We start from the raw sequence: 16,545 nt of genomic DNA on the forward strand, positions 1-16,545 counted from the left end.
CACATGGGGCAACTATCTATTTGATAATTAGTTGTCAGTGGCATTTGCTGTGCCAGGCTTTCTTAGATTGGAATCCTAACTGGAAATACAGGATGTGATTGTACCCACTTTCCCACGGAGTAATTAGCTAAGTTTTTAGTTGTGGAGGGACACCTGCATCCTACATCCTGCTTCTAAACCTTCGAGTTTGATGAAGAAACTTTCTATTATTGAATGGGAAAACAGTATGAATTACCTACAAGCGGATGGGATTTGCCCTGAGGTATATACACGGCTTTGATCCATAACAGAATGGGAATCCACAAAATGGCCTGTGTATGTTTATAAAATTTCCCCCCAAAATCTTGTGATCATTTTCCTGCTGGGAATATCAGAATCAGAGATTCAGAGATGCTTATTTTGTGGCCATAGTAATAGTCCAATTTTAGGAATTTTATTTTGCACTTAAGACATTTAAAAATGCTTACTTTTGTATGATGTATTCTCAATAGCAAAAAATAAATAAATAAAATGTGAAAACACAACCCTCAGACTAGGCATATGATGACATTTGGAGAAACAAGACCTACTAAAATGCTGAGTGTCTGTAGCAGCGTAGCAGAGTTTATTTTTTTTTAAACAGCCTGGTTCACAGTGGAGCAGCTGCTGGCTGATTTTGACAATGACTTCACTTTGTCCACTGCCTTCCAAATGCCTATCCCCTCCCTAGTCCTCATTCTGTTTGCCAATGAATTATCTAGTACTTTACTGGTCTGTGATTCTTTGGAGCAAAATATAAAACCATAAATAAAACCAGAACAAAAGAAAAGAAAAGGAAAGTGAGAGGGGGAGAGAGAGAGAGAGAGAGAGAGAGAGAGAGAGAGAGAGAGAGAGAGAGAGAGAAAGAGATTGAGAGTGAAATGTGTGTTTAAAATTTAATGATAGAGCCCAGATTTTCTGTATTTCCTTTGATGTCTCTTTTTATTAAGGGCTTCTTTAAACCCAAACGGATCTACAAAAGGATGAACGGGAACCGAAGACACTGCAGGCTCCATAAAGATCCCAATCATTCACCGGGTTGGTGAGGCAATGGGAGATGTTTTTTCCACATTAAAGCAGGTGCTGCCTTGCACTTCTTGTTTCTATTCTTACCTGGCTTTACAAGAAAAATGCTATACACACGGGGCAAATATTCTAATTTACAAACTCACTTTTTGACCTACTTGTATCGGTGGGTTACCCTCTTTGTTGTGTCTTTGCTTAATCCAGTTCTGGCACCAGACATATATTAACTTTATAGTTTTTCAGAGATACCCTATATAAGTTTTGAAATATACTGATTGCTCTTCGAGGAATGATTATAGCCATCCCTGCCATTTCTGATTTTAAAATAGTATGTTATTCATGACTATTGTTATTGAGTTTCTTGGAGTCGGTTCCAGAATGATTCTCTCAAATTTCAAGCATAGTATTTTTTGGTATTTACAAATGGGCTTACACAACCTAGAAATGTTTACTCTTAGCCAAATTTGTCTTGCCTATTTTAGGAGATTTTTCTTCCAGGTGTGACTTGCCATTCTATGGGTCACTTCCTCTAGAACCATGCTAATACAACAGCCATGATTTTATGAAATATTCAAGTTCCAATGAATTACAATTAAATAAAATTTTATAAATTTCACTTCTGCTAATTTCAGGTGTTCAATGGCCACAAGTGCCTCGTGTTTACCACACTGGATGGCACAGGTATCTAGAGCATTTCCAGCAAAGCAGAACATTCTAGTGGACAGCAAGCACCTCCATGAATACATGTTATTTATATTGCCAATGGTCTTTTTTTCTTAAGTAAGAAACTACTTAGGATATTGAATTTACAATATCATTTTACTGCTAAACACCTCTCAGTTTTTCTTTCTTCCTACTTCTGGCTGCATTATGTGCTGCTGATTTGGGGTGGTTACATACTAAAAACAAGTAAGAAAAAGAGAAAGAGACCAAATATAGCCTCAAAACTTTTGCTAGAACATAAACTTATTCAACGTCTAATAGACATTTTAGCAAGAACATATGAATTTCCAGTCATTATACTAAAGATCAAAATGAACTTTAAAAATAATAATGCAATTTTACAACAGAATTGTACCTCATTTAAACATCGATAAAATAATTGAAAGCAAAACAGACAGCATGTTTCATTATTCACCTGGTTTTTATTTGTCTTTTTCCCTTTCCCAGGCTTAAAACATCTTGCTCTTGCAACAAGAAATAAAAGGCTTTACAGCAAAAATGAAGCTCTTAATGCACTTGGCCAGGTGAAACTTTCAGCACCTCTGATACTGATAGTCCCAGTGTGAAATGAGACTCCAAGCTCACCAACCTTTATGAGGACATGCCTGTAGAAAGCGTCAAAACCTGGTGCTTCATCTCACTTGAGCTTTTCATGGCATGGAGTATATTTTGCATGTCCTTTACACAAGCCTTTTTTTTCCCCAAGACTGCTCATAGGAATACTTTGCAGAAGCTTAGAAACAAGGATGTCAGCTGCATGACACTGACACATGTAGTGATAAGAGTTTTTTCCAGAACTTTAACCTTTGATTCCATTTATTTGTCCTTTGTTCTCCATGACATGTAGAAACACAATAAAATAATTCCACTTCCAGAAAAATGCATTATTTTTATGTGTTAAGGTCTGGATTCATGCATTCCTCTCTGACCTCTTAACTGGCTTTTCTTCAATAGAAAAACATCACACAACTTCCATCTTTTGGTATTATTGCATTTATCAGACCCATTAGGATTCAAATCATATCAGGAAAATTATCATCTTATGAGTCACTGGTATGCTAGAAACCACTCTGGGAATGCCATTTGCTGAGAATTAAAGAATGACAGCAAATGCTAAGGAGAGAGAAGTTGAGATGACTGCACATGGCTCTTACTGAGCAACTTACCTTCAGTTTATTCGAACTCTACACCTTTATGAGTTTTTGTTTGAAAGCTGGTTTTTATTTGCCACTTCAGTGGCCCTTTACTGGAGGTTTTAGTGTCGGTGAGAGAAGAGCTTTAAGAGACTGGCCATAGTATCATTTTGTGTGGCCTGGTCACAAGCTCAAAGATATCGTGGCAATGAGCTGTTCCTTGGCACTTCTTACCACAGGCAGGATAAAGATGACTTACCTCCTAAATAGAAATTATGAGACACGCCAGTACAGGCTGCTGTCTCTCTGAAAACCTTGACATCTTGTTGCTGGCCACGCAACAGAATAAGAGCACAAATCCCAGATACCCATTCATCACGTTGTCTCTTACTTTTCATCCTAGTATTCAATTTTACTCATCACCCTACATTTGGAGATAACATATCTGAGAGTAAATATTCTCTAGGGTAACTATTTACCCTTTTGGAGGAGTCAAGAACCCCTTTGAAGATACAATAAATGATATATAATGTCTCCACAGATAAATGAATATTTTGACATGTGCTCAAAATTTTGCATCCCAAATTAGACAGATCTTAGACCCCAAAAGCAATGGCCAATGATCATAGGACACTAGACTAGCAACTTTGCTTCACAAGAAAATCATGAAATTAATCGAGCAATTGTAGAATCTGGAAAATATCACATGACAACTGTGAATTTACAGAACAATTGTATTCTCAAGACAGTCTATGAATGGAGCTGAGCATTTGGAAAACATAAATTTGGGCAGTACCAGAAGCCACAGGACCCCATTATTTATTCCATAACTGTTTTTGCCTACTTGCCCAGATTTTGAACTCCAGCAATGTCTCATGTTCTCTGGTGCTTGCTTGCTATCAAATCTGGCGCTTGCTGGCTCAGATCCTTCATTGTTATTAAGGAGAAAACATCTGACAAGTTAAATGAAGTCTGAAGGGTGTAGTTTTGGGGAGGGGGCACCTTCAAAATATTAATTAAAGATGGAGCTCTTGGGTTTGACTTGGAGATTTCGGGCATAAACCTATGGAGGGGTGGCAGGCAGTGGCCAACTGACTTCCTGTGACTCTAAAGGGTCCACAGAGGTGTTACTTATTCCGTTTTTGAAAATACTCAGCCTTGCTAACAAATAGCCTCCATCAATGGTCTGGATCTCATCATCTTACCCAGTCCTCTCTCAGCTTGAGATTTTTTGCTCTTTTGAGCTGCCTTGATGCCTGACTCATATAAGGATTCTGAAAGTTGACAAGCCCTTGAGTCAGCGACTCCCTGAAATGTCCTGAGCCCCAGGCATTGCTGGGATGACTTGTAGTCCCAGGTGGGGAAGTCACCCAGCTGAGTTCATACCACCCCAGGAGGTCGGTTCTTCTCTGTCATCTTAGCCCGAGGAACCATGCACAGAGAAGCAAGTGTCTACTAGGGCATTTGGCAACCTTTGTGCAGGGACTCTCCTGCCTAATTAGCATTGATTTGTGACAAGCTGCTCAGAAGAAGGGTGGCATTAGGGGATCAAAAATAGGAAGTGTGCATGTATACACACACATATATAAGGCTCAGGAGGTGACTGCATGCATGCATTTTGGGTTTCTTACTTTGTCTTTTGTTTGACTTTGTTTGCTTTCATTTTTCTTTTTTCGTCATAACTCAAGCACTAACTGCCTTGTCACAGGAGGATCACATTACCCGTTTCAGCTTACCTGTGATAGACCTGGTGGTGGCACTTTCATAAAGAGGAACTCCTTCTCCCGCGTTGTTAAAAGCTTTTAGGGAGATTACATAATGGGAACTCGACTCTGGAGAAAAACAAAAGCAATATGAACATGCTGATTTATTTGATGTACGAAAATGCTCGGGGTAAACATTTTTCCAAAAACAAATTTAGTGTCATTTATTAAACAAATGTTGTTGAACAATGAGTGAGCTGGAGTCTGGAAAGAACGTGGCAGTAGGTGGAGGCACTGGAGATTTTTGAGCCTCTTGGGTCCCCATGTGTAGCTGGACCACCAGGTAGGAAACCGGAAGCATTTGGTCATTGACTGCAACAGGCTGATGAGATGCTCCTGCAGACCCCAAAACACACGTGAGTGTGGACAAACCACAGCCCTGTGATCGCTTGAGCATCTGTGTAAGATCGAAAGGAAGCATCAAACCTGAAAATGGGATGATTCCAAAGTAACTATCAGGCAATGCTGGAAAGTAGAGCAGATCAGTTTGAGAACAGCCAGAACTGACCTACAAAGTTCCCTCCAGGACCGGACCCAAACTGGGGACAAACTACTGAAAATCTATGTGAAATCTGAGCAAGACGTAAACAATTTACATGAAGGAGAGAGAACGTCCAGATGAAAGTAGGGGGGCGTGAATGACAATGAAATGCCAGAAAGTAAGCTGCCACGGTTTTTAGTCTGTGTTGGGGTCAACGAGTTTTTCTATAAAAGGCCCAGATAGTAAATATTTTAGCTATTGAACATCATGCTGTTTCTCCCACATGTTTATGCCTATTTGTTTGTGTACAGCTCTTCAAAAATATCAAAACCATTCTTAGCTCAGGGGCCCATAGGAAAACAGGACCCGGACCAGATTCCACCTGTGGAATAAAGACAAAAGGAAGGGGACTCTAAGTATTTAGAAGAGCTGTTTGAACTTCTGGGATTGCCGGAAAATAAGTCACACGAAAGTGAGCAACAAACATTTACTGAGGTAAAATGACATCCAAAATCACTATAAGAAAAAATAAAATAAGAGAATATCATTGCTATAGATGAGTACAACAAAAGGATCAAAAAAGCAGACAAAAATTTTCAAAAATAAAAAAGGTACCCAAGACAAATAACTCCAAACTGCAACTTGCCATTTCAGAATGAACTACACAACATGAAGAAAATGATGCCAGATGGCAAAGAGTAACATAAATCAGAAAACTCAGAAATGAGATGACATAACTGAAAAAATAAATGTATATAAATAAAAATATAAATGCATAAATAAATGGTAACTAGGTGAACAAATACACAGAAGTAAAAACACAACTAAACTAAACTAAATTAAAAGAGTAAAAAAGAATTCCAGAGAAAGTGACAAATATTAAATTTAGAGAAGGAAAATCTAGCATGCACATAATATGGGTCATTAGAAAGAAAAATTAAAGGAAAAAAATAGAATAAAGACTAAAAAATTCAAGAAATTTTTGCTGACAAAATAATCTTTTAGGAACCTGGACAAAAATAATATTATTTATATGGGAAAAATTAGGTTATTATCAGACATTTTTTTAACTACAACATTTTTTGCCAGAAAAAAAGTTAGAGTAATTAACTTTGGATACTTAACATTAAAAAAAATGTAATTCAAGGATCTTATAGTCAACAAAGAAAACTTTAAACATAAAAGGAACAAGCAAATTGTGATCAACTAGCAAGCAATCAGGGATAATGTTCCCCCGATCCTTGGAACTACTAGAAACTGAACTTTAAGCATACAAAATGATCAGAAGAGATATTGACCTAATAGCTAACTGGTGAAAAACAAATTATTAATAATAACAAATAATTAACTAAGACTAAGTGAGTTTTTTTTTTTTTTTTTTTTTTTTTAGTTGGAGTCTCACTCAGTCGCCCAGACTGGAGTGCAGTGGCCGCTCCCAGCCACCGCAGCCTCGACCTGCTGGGCTCCGGCGACCCTTCCGCCTCAGCCTTCCGAGTAGCCGAAATTACAGGCGGGCGCCACCATGCCCGGCTGATTTTTTGATTTATTGTAGAGATGAGGTCTCGCTGCCCAGGTGGGTCTTGAACCCTCGGGCTCAGGCAATCCACTCACCTCAGCCTCCCAAAGGCGCGGGATTACAGGCTGAGCCACCGAGCCCGGCCTAAGTGAGATTTTAAAGGAAGAGATTTTGTTTTGTAACAGCCACATGTTATATTTAAGATATAACACATATATACACATATACATATATATGTGTATAGATATATAAGATTTGAAACAAAACTAAGGTAGAATAGGGTTAAAATTATTATTGATGGTGATACTTATATTATTGTTATTTTAATACGAATGTATTAGTAGGGGATAAAGCAAACAAGTGAACATGAGATATTATAAGTCTATTATCCCTTATATCCTTGACTACCTGACTCGGTGTAGATGAAAGAACATACAAATGCAATATAGAAAAGGTTAAATAAAGTCTTGTGTTCCTAAAATTGAATTGGAAGACATAAGTTTAAACTCAAAAGATTTTTTTTTCTCTCTTCTAGCTCTGTCCACTAAGAAGTCTAAAAACATGAACTTAATAGCAACAAGCATCCCTAAGATACAGACTGCAGTTTTGGGGAAAAAAAATCCTACTATAAGAAACAAGGGCTCTTGCAAAACTGGCTGATTCCTAGTTTGAAGGGGAAAACATGGCAATTGAACCTGAAACAACTTGACATACTAGACAGAAAGGAAGCAACCAAAGAGTAATAGAATCATGTCAAGTGGATTCAGGGGAACATTGGAAGAGGCATCCAGGGAGCAAAGATGAGGATAGCTCTAGCATAAAAAAAGATAAGAGTTACAATGTACTGAAACTCATAAAACATATGCGAATGAATAAATTCATAAAGAGGTTTTAAAGAACAATAACACTGGCCACTTCTGAGGGTGTGAACTCAGAATATAATTCTAGCTAACAAATAAAACCCAAATAATACAATTAAAATACTGTTATTTTACAGCCCCAATGAATGAATGAATCTAGGCCTTACACATTAATAACTGCTGAGATAAAATCGAGACAACTAGATTTTAGAGTCTTGCCAAAGGGGTCTAATCTACTTAACCTGATCAAGACTCTGGATCTAAATGCCAATTTGAAGAAACATGGAGAAAAGTCACGTTCTAAACTCTAATTTATAATACTTCATTAAGCTGTCTATTTGTCGCTTGTGGTTTTCTATACTCGGGTTTTCTATAAAAATAAAAAAGCTTTAAAAATAAGTGAGTCCATCTCTGACAGGAATCTATAAAATTAGTCAGATGCATTTTTCTTCATGAAATTTGTATGTGACATAAGTTAAAGATATTGATATTCTAAACCACAAGGACCCGAGAGCCACAGTATAGTAAGAACAGTAAAATAAGATTATATCTAAAGTAGACAAAGGGCTTCTACTCAGTGAATTTCTTCCCCCGAGAAGGGTGTATTTCTATTTATTTATTCATATTTAAAATTTTTATTTTGAAGCTTAGGGTACAATTCAGGGTTAGGTATACAAATGTTCATGATGCAGGTATCCTTGTGGATGAGGTGTGCCCCATCCCCTGGCAGTTTCCAAATACTTTTTTGAAAATGTATGTTATCAAACTAATTTACTAATAAAAGGCAATCAATCAACAAGTGTTAAATGTTCTTGGATATCCAAGACCACTTTTAAAAGATTTTAGGTGCCCTGTATAATTCTGGGCAGAGAAAATAATAAAAGACTGTGTAAAATTAAGCTGCAAAGTATGTGATACAGCTTAAAATGCTATGAATTTAGGAACTTGAAAAATCAGTGAGGAATTGGATCAAAGAAGACTTTTGGCAGATGAAGACTTTGAACAAGGGTTTGTGGAGAAGGGTTGCATTTAGAGGTAGAAGCCTGACAGGTGGTACGTAGCATTTCAGGGTACCAGAAGGGAAATGGTGGAAACACATTTAATCAGCAAAATACTTTATTACTGAGTAAAATATTCCTTTTAGTTATTGCAGTAGAGAAAAGTCTGATTTCAAACATATGGCTCATCTATGCACCAACAATAAAAGCAGTTTCATTAAGTTTGAGCCATTTAAAATTGCCTTTTTGTGGTTCAATTCTATTTGGTTTAACGTAGTACATTTATGTATTTGCATCTCTCTACGTATTTATTAAGAAAGTGAGAAAGAGATCAGGAAGTCCAAACTCAAATGCTTAGGAGTTAGGCTGTATGTGTGTGTGTGTGTGTGTGTGTGTGTGTGTGTGTGTGTGTGTGTGTGTGTGTGTTGCTAGTTTAGTGCAGTTTTTTAATTAGAGAGAAAGAGAGAGAGAGGTTGAGAGAGAGAGATATGAGCACAGTACATGAGAGACGATTGGACAGAGGGCATCTCGAAAGCACAAAATTCATCTAAAGAGTAATGAGTGGAACTATTCATTGTCAAGATAATATAAGTGTAAAAGAGGCAGTCCCAGCATTGTCAGATTATCTGGGAAGGCAGGTTTTTATGTTGAATCACCAAATTTTCAAGTGTTGGCGCTAATTTAAATAAGCAAAATAAAACCGTGCTGGTAAACCAAAACATTCTCTGGATCGAGTCCAGGCCCAGGGCTACTAGTCTACAACTTTGGATAGACGATCACGTACACAACTACCTAAAAACGTGCATACAGTCATGGAAGGAGAGATCATGGAGTCTGGTCTTCCACAGTTAAGATGTCAAACCGAAGATTGACATCAGCAAATTGAAAGCTTTTATGGTAAAGAAGATGAATATCCACAAAACAAGGTGTTAGTTTACCAAAGGAGATTGGGGATGATTGTGTTATATTTTCATCTCCAGTTTAGATTAGAGTTCAGTTAAGAATGTCCCGCTCTATCCCAAACTTGCGTGTTCTGCAAGAAGGTTGGCCAAACCATGATGAAAATTTGATCAATAATTTTGCATCTTTGGGATAACTCAGAATATCCATAATGAAAAGCCATTTCCATGAACATCCACCAAAATCTGAATTGTTTCAATGTGACTCAATCAAGGTGAATTCACATGAGAGAACATTGCTGAGTTTTATTTTGCAGGGGCAACTGATAACTTTTCCAGCTTATGTATTTGCAGCATGTTAGCTAAGACAAGAAATAAATTTAACTGTCCCCTCCCACTGTGGGAGCTCTTCTGTCCTCTCAATAAATCCTGCTTTAAAAAAAAAAGAAGAATGTCCTTTGACTCTTTACTCCAGGTTAACAGCTCAAGCTCATATGTGGTCAGAACAGTCCGTGAGACACACATTCACACCTTCCCTCTTCGGTGCCCACCTCCCAGCTGCCCTGTTCATACTTCCTTAGACAATACACTCTGGAAAAATTTCTGTCTGTAACATTACTGGATTATTAATTTTTAATCTTTTGAAGTGCATATTCTTTCTCAAAAAAAAAAAAAAGCACACAGATACAAAACATTTTAAGTACCTCAACGGGTTCTCCCTCTTGTTATTGGTTTGAATTTTCATCTTAATCTCAATGACAATAATATGCGTACCTCATCTAACAGCTATCTGGCTAATTCTTTTCATGGCTTAATCCCTCACCCCCGAGAAAAGTGAAGTCATTGTCATTCTAACACAGATTCCTGCAAATATTGACACCCACTAAATCTCTAGTCATCTGAGAAGTGCCTGCTTCTTTTACTGGGTCCTTAACCATAGTCTAGAGGATGCCAGCAAGGAGCCTGCAGTTTCATAATATACTAGCTGTTGGCTTAACGAATTTCACTCATCACTAAATTTTACAAATCCCTGTGATGCTTTACTGGAGGTCAACCTTCAACTTAAATAAAAAAGTGTTCATGGCTTAGCCCGGGAAAGGTAAACAGATTTGCAGCAGAGTTGTGACTGGTATAAGAAAATCGCATGGAGCTAGGAGTCCTGGAGACATTTTGGCCCAACGCTTTCCTAGTGTCAACTAGTAATTTGAAGCTCAAGTGAGTTCACCGACCTCACGAAAGTAACACAGGACTACTTAGGTAGTCCTCAGGAAGACTCCACAGCCCCTTTGACTGCCTTTTCCAAAGAGATTTCTTTAAGGCTCTTCACATTTCACCGGCTCCTAAGCATCTTTGGGGCTCTCTGGCCTCTGCTGTGCTTCCTTAAACTGCCTTCTGGAGCTACGAAGGAAACAACAGGATTTATTTTCTCCCGCCCCCATAAAGCTTGATCTAATACTGAATCTGCCTGAACAACAATAAAAATATCATGCATGTATGGGTTCGCTAGTGGGCGATAGCTTTGATACCCTTTTACATTGTGATGGAAGCATCTTGTTTGAAGGTGCCTTGAGGGGTCAAGATGCCTTAAATGTGAATTGGGAGCAAGAGAAGACGCGGGTTTTGTGCCCTTACAGAAGAGGCATGTAATTTACAGGCACACCACTAGAGAGCAATGTGGAGCTATTTTTCTGCACATGCCCAGAGCTCTTAAACTTTAAAACCAGTGCATCACAAAAGAATTGCCTAAAATTGCTCCCTCTATAGAAGCCGTCAATGAGTTAAACACATTTGATATTATCATGATGGATTCCAAATGAATTAATCATTAATTATGGTCAGACCCCATTGTTCAGGAATACACTTAATGGCAATTATGACGGTTAAATTTATTTCTGGTCTTAGCTAACATGTTGCAAATACGTAGGCTTGAAAAGTTATCAGTTGCCCCTGCAAAATAAAACCCAGCAATGTTCTCTCATTTGAATTCACCGCGACTGAGTCACACTGAAACAATTCGGATTTTGGTGGATGTCCATGGAAATTACTTTTCATTATGGATATTCTGAGTTCTTCCATAGATGCAAAATTATTAATCAAATTTTCATCATGGTTTGGCTAACCTTTCCTACAGAACACGCAAGTTTGGGATAAAGGAGACTGAAGACATACTTAATTACTTCGAGCATCCAAAATAAATGGCCCTTGGCCAGTATCTTCTCTGTGGCTGGGAAGAAGAGGAACACGACTAAATGCGCATTTATTGATTATAGAGGTTGTAAACAACAAGGAATGGGTAATCACGAGACGCCCTGGTTCTGCGTCCCCAGAGACTTGGTAGATGAGAGACTCATTACTCTAAGAGCTTTTGTTGAGGCTTCTCCGAAGGTAGGAGATGAATGTGGCTCCCTGGGGCCGAGGGAATGACTCAAGGTGCTTGCAGACAGTTCTTCACGGCTGGGCCAAGACGCTACCCTTGCTTACGGAAGCCTGGGAGAGCGCCATTATTCTTCATGAATATTTTGTGTGAATTTAATGCCAGGGGCATGAGCCGATCGACAGCCCCTAGTCCTTTCTCCGTTACAGAGTATGGACTTGTCTCAGTGGCCCCACTCATGCCAAGTGCTTGTGGGGGCTGAATCTCCCGGTCTGCATCTTTTGTCCTCTCTGTTACCATGGCCAACGAGTCCATTAGAGAAAAATAGAGTGGGAGTTGTTTTCCTAATGCAGGTACCTGCTCAATGCGATGAACCAGGGCTACCACTGGGCTGCTGTCTGACAGTGAGTGTCACTGGACACCTTTGACCCCTCTAGATCTTGACTGTTTAATTAAATGTAAGGAATGAGGGAGCAAATACAGCTGACCACACTGATCTCTTAAAAGGATGAGCAATCCACCTCTGAGAAGGATGCGATTTACATAATACATTCAGTTCTACTTCGTTACATCTATTCCTTTGTAAATTTAGCTAATAGCTATCTGATGAGCGCTGGAATAAATGTTTCCTTTCCAGGAATACCATCCAAAACACAGCCAGATGGTAACATGATTTGCTGTGTTTAACCAGTCTTGCAGACACCAATCACTCACCTAGTCAGGGTTAGATAGTATTTGAGCCCAAGAAAGCAAAACCAACGTAAATTTTCTTTAATCTACTAAGGGCCATTAGTAGGAAAGAAGTCAAGAACAAATGGACTTGATAAGAAATGCTTCAGTTCTTGGCCGCTGGAAGGCGCTTCATGAATATTTGCTGAATTGAGACACAGAACGGCTAACCTATTTATTGGAGGTCAAATAGCAAGGCCTTAATCAGTTTGGACACGGGACTGATTCTGATCCTAAATTGGACATTTTGACACCAGCAGGGGCTTGGAAAACGAATCCAAAGACCTTACGAAATTTCTGTTCCCACTTGCAGATTCACATTTGACTCTCCCTCATCCGATCATGTTTTCATTCATTCATTAATTATCACTGAGCATCTTCCGTATATAAGACACAGTTATACCTTTTCTAGAGTAGAAGATTCGAGAGTAGAAGATTTCTCCACAGTGGAGAAACAGCAAAATCCAGAACTACTCTTAGACTTCAAGTCTGAGAGTGACATAAAATTATTGCCAAAGACTAGGAAGTCAGGTAGAAAGAGACGACATTTTTGCCTTGTAATGTTTGATTCGGGGAGGAAAGATTTTCACAGATGAAACTGACTGTCTGACTTGGGCTCTCGTCATGGTGTAAGAATTATCTATAGGCTGGGCTCCGTGGCTCATCCTGTCATCCCAGCACTTTGGGAGGCCGAGGTGAGTGGATTGCCTGAACCCATGGGTTTGAGACCAGCCTGGACAACTTGGCGAGACCTCTTCTCCACAAAAAAGAAAAGAAAAGAAAAGAAAATAGCCAGTCATGCAGTGTGCACCTGTAGTTCTGACTACTTGGAAGGCTGAGGCGGAAGGATCGCCAGAACCCAGGAGGTCAACGCTGGGGTGACTGTGAGACAGAGTGAGACTCCAACTCCAAAAACAAAAAAAAAGGATTATCTATAAATAACCTGTAGCATGGTAGCCTCTTTTGGACCTCAAGAAAGCTGTGCATCTACTCCAGAACTCCAGACACCCTCTCAAATAACTGTGTCCCTAATTTTTCCACGGAATTAGCCAGACGTCTTGGAGTGATATGGCTCAGATGGGAGATGTCTGCATAGAGTTGCTGGCTCACTTGGTGAGTGCTACCAAATAAATGTGTATATTTCATCATATTTAGGAAAAGAAAACTCATGTGAACTGTGTTTTGATCTAAAAAATGGTGTCAATTATCTTAGCAATGCTAAAAAGTAAATAGGTCAGGGATGATCATTTCTATTTTAAAAGTGAGAAGACAGAGGTTCAATTGTAATCATCTCAGTCAGAGGAGACTTGCAAAGCCAGAGTGCTTTATTCATGCTCAGTTCTTCTCCATAGAGCCAGGGATATGAGGTCTGGGTTTTTCTCTGGACCATTCCTCAGAGTGCTCTTTGGTCACCCGTTAGATCAAAATACGCACGAAATTCTTTACCTGCTTCAGCTGGCAGCCAGCCCTCCCAGTCGGAACACTGACTCGGGAAATGCTTAAGTTACAAGCGGCTTACCAATGGAGCACTTAATGAAATGATTTCTGAGCAAAGCTTTGCATCAGAAAATTAGCCAGAGCCAATATAACCAACACACAGGTTTTCTGATTTTTGTTCGCATTTCTCAAAAGCGTAAGTGAATTAAGTATAAGATAAGGTGCAAATATGGTATGACCCCCTAAGGACTCAATTACTAATAGACACAAGTACAGTTTTTTTTATCGTTAATTCGAGCAAACAAATCATTAGTTTAAAAAGTCAAGCTGACACCTGAGCATAGAGACAACAAAATCAAACGAGTTTGGATCGGGCCCTACAAGGAGCGGCATATCTTTTTATAGATGCTTGCATCCCTTTCTCTCTTCCCATCATCCTCCTTTTGTTTCTTTTCTCTGGTCATATTCTTTTTCTTACTTTCTTACCCTTCTGACTCATTCCCTTGGGTTCTTGGGCTAAGCGAAGGGACTGAGGAACGAGAAGGGCACAGAAAACAGACGACGTCAAGAGGAAGAACGTTAAGGATATAAATACAGAGAAGCTGAGGAAGGAAGATCCGATGTAGGGTTACGATGAGAGTCTTAATTTGTGAGCACTGGTTGCACCAGACACCCACACCAAAGTGCTTGATGGCATTCATCTTCCCAGGAACCTAAGAGCCAGACACAGGGATTGTCCTCATCCAGAGATGAGAAAACCAACATGCCCGGGGAGGGGCAGTGCTCACATCCAAAGCCAGGTCTGTCCTATGTCCCCATCTACCACGGGTCACTGCAGTGTAAATACTGAGCAAAGGTGAAGAGTGTGCACTCTCTTCGAAATCGAAAAGTAGAATGATGTCACAAGACAAATAATTTAGGGGCTTTGTCATGGAGAGTTCAGACTGAATGTGTCACTTTTGAGGAACGTATATCAACTTCTTATAAATAATACTTAATTTTCTCCTAACTTCACAAGATAGGAGCCTATGTGACGGTGACCATCATTCCACATTTTGATTTTTGCCTTTTCAACTCAACATGTGTCTGAGTTCGTGTGTGTGTGTGTGCCTGTAGGCATTGAACTAGTCTGTTCAGGTTCCTGCCTTCCTTAGGTGATGTCTGTGTTATCTAAATGTTAACCTTTAATCACCCAGCATGCCAGTTGGACGAGGCTGAAACACCCAAGTAATATGATATGAAGCCTGCATGTATATGTGTATGCATTCATTTATATTCATAGTTGTCATTTATTTAGGTGCTCTTGTTTCTGCCTTCTTCATATCTTAGGGTTCCCCTTAAGGTCATCCACTAAATGTCATAAAACAGCATTTTCCCATAGTAGTTTCTGTGATGACGCAAACGTTCTATATCTTTGCTCTCCAGTGCAGCGGTCAGTAGCCACATGCAGCTGTTGAGAACTTACAATGTGAGTAGCACAACAATGGAACTGATTTCTTTTTTCATTTTGTCTAATTTTAGCTAATTAAAATTTAAATAGCCACGCATGGACAGCAGCTTTCACGTTGCACAGCACACCTATGTACAAACTCTGCTCACCTTTCTCTCATGGTATTGCCATAGTAGCTAAGGCCCGTGGTCAATACCAAGAACAGGTGAAGCAGATTCAGTGCAAAAGCTTCCTGCTGCCATTTCTTCATTTTTCTCTTCAAACGTAAAGTGATCACTACACATGCATACTAGGACTTTACAGCCTAGGTCCAAGTTTAATTTAATAGGTTTCATCCATATATCATACTTGAAGATAACAAAATAGAGCATTTGTCTTATCTGATTCCATTTTTTATATATGACCTAATTAATTTCTACCCTCATGGCAATAAGATGGCCTCAACTGATGAAATTTTCAAGGACTTGTGGTTTTTAATTCTGTGCTCTGGAAGTTGGATTTGTTGCTTATTTAAATATATACTCAACTCACGAAAACATGACCAAATTGAAAGAAAACTTTGTTAATAATAGAAAGGGATATAAAATTAATGATAATGCTAAGGTGACTGTAAAATTGAACTCATTTTTAACTTTGTGCTTTAATAAAACATGATGAAATGAAGTTAAAATAATTATGTAAAAATAAAGACTTGGCAAAAAATAAATAACTGCCTGTATTAAATGACACAAAGAATACATTAAGCCATTAATACATTAAGCATTAAGCCATGTGATCATAAGTAAATTTAACTTCTGACCTAAGTTCTCAGGAAAATCAATTAATATTTTAGTTACCCATTTGGATTACTTTGGGGAGGTAGATGCAAGGGACAAATAAAACGTAACATAAACTGAGCCGAGAAGCAGCAAATTTCAGAATTAGCAGTGGTATTCATTAGATCTATGGCTAAAATTCACAGTAAAAGATACTGTGAATATCAGGAAATCTGGGACATCAAATGCACACACAACTTATGAGTCCCAGCAAAATACATTCAATGATGACATTACTTTATGCATTTGGATTTTGAATAAAGAATTTTGTACATGGTTACTTTAAGTTTACCTGATTTCTTTCTTTCTTTTTTTTTTTTTTT

At 38.6% G+C, this 16,545-nt stretch overlaps 1 protein-coding gene across 1 annotated transcript in view; it reads right to left on the bottom strand.

Moving 5' to 3' along the window:
- The window catches only part of DCC (DCC netrin 1 receptor), a gene marked incomplete at its 3' end in the record, with an annotated part of 403,497 nt that overhangs the window by 61,988 nt on the left and 324,964 nt on the right, over window positions 1–16,545 (bottom strand). The window contains exon 11 of the mRNA XM_021710347.1: window positions 4,637–4,732. Coding sequence (XP_021566022.1) covers window positions 4,637–4,732 — 96 coding nt within the window. The remainder of the gene's footprint in view (window positions 1–4,636; window positions 4,733–16,545) is intronic.

The sequence above is a fragment of the Carlito syrichta genome, unplaced genomic scaffold (assembly GCF_000164805.1).
Source record: "Carlito syrichta isolate Samal-C Ts95f unplaced genomic scaffold, Tarsius_syrichta-2.0.1 Scaffold288619, whole genome shotgun sequence".
Classification (NCBI taxonomy): Eukaryota; Metazoa; Chordata; class Mammalia; order Primates; family Tarsiidae; genus Carlito; species Carlito syrichta.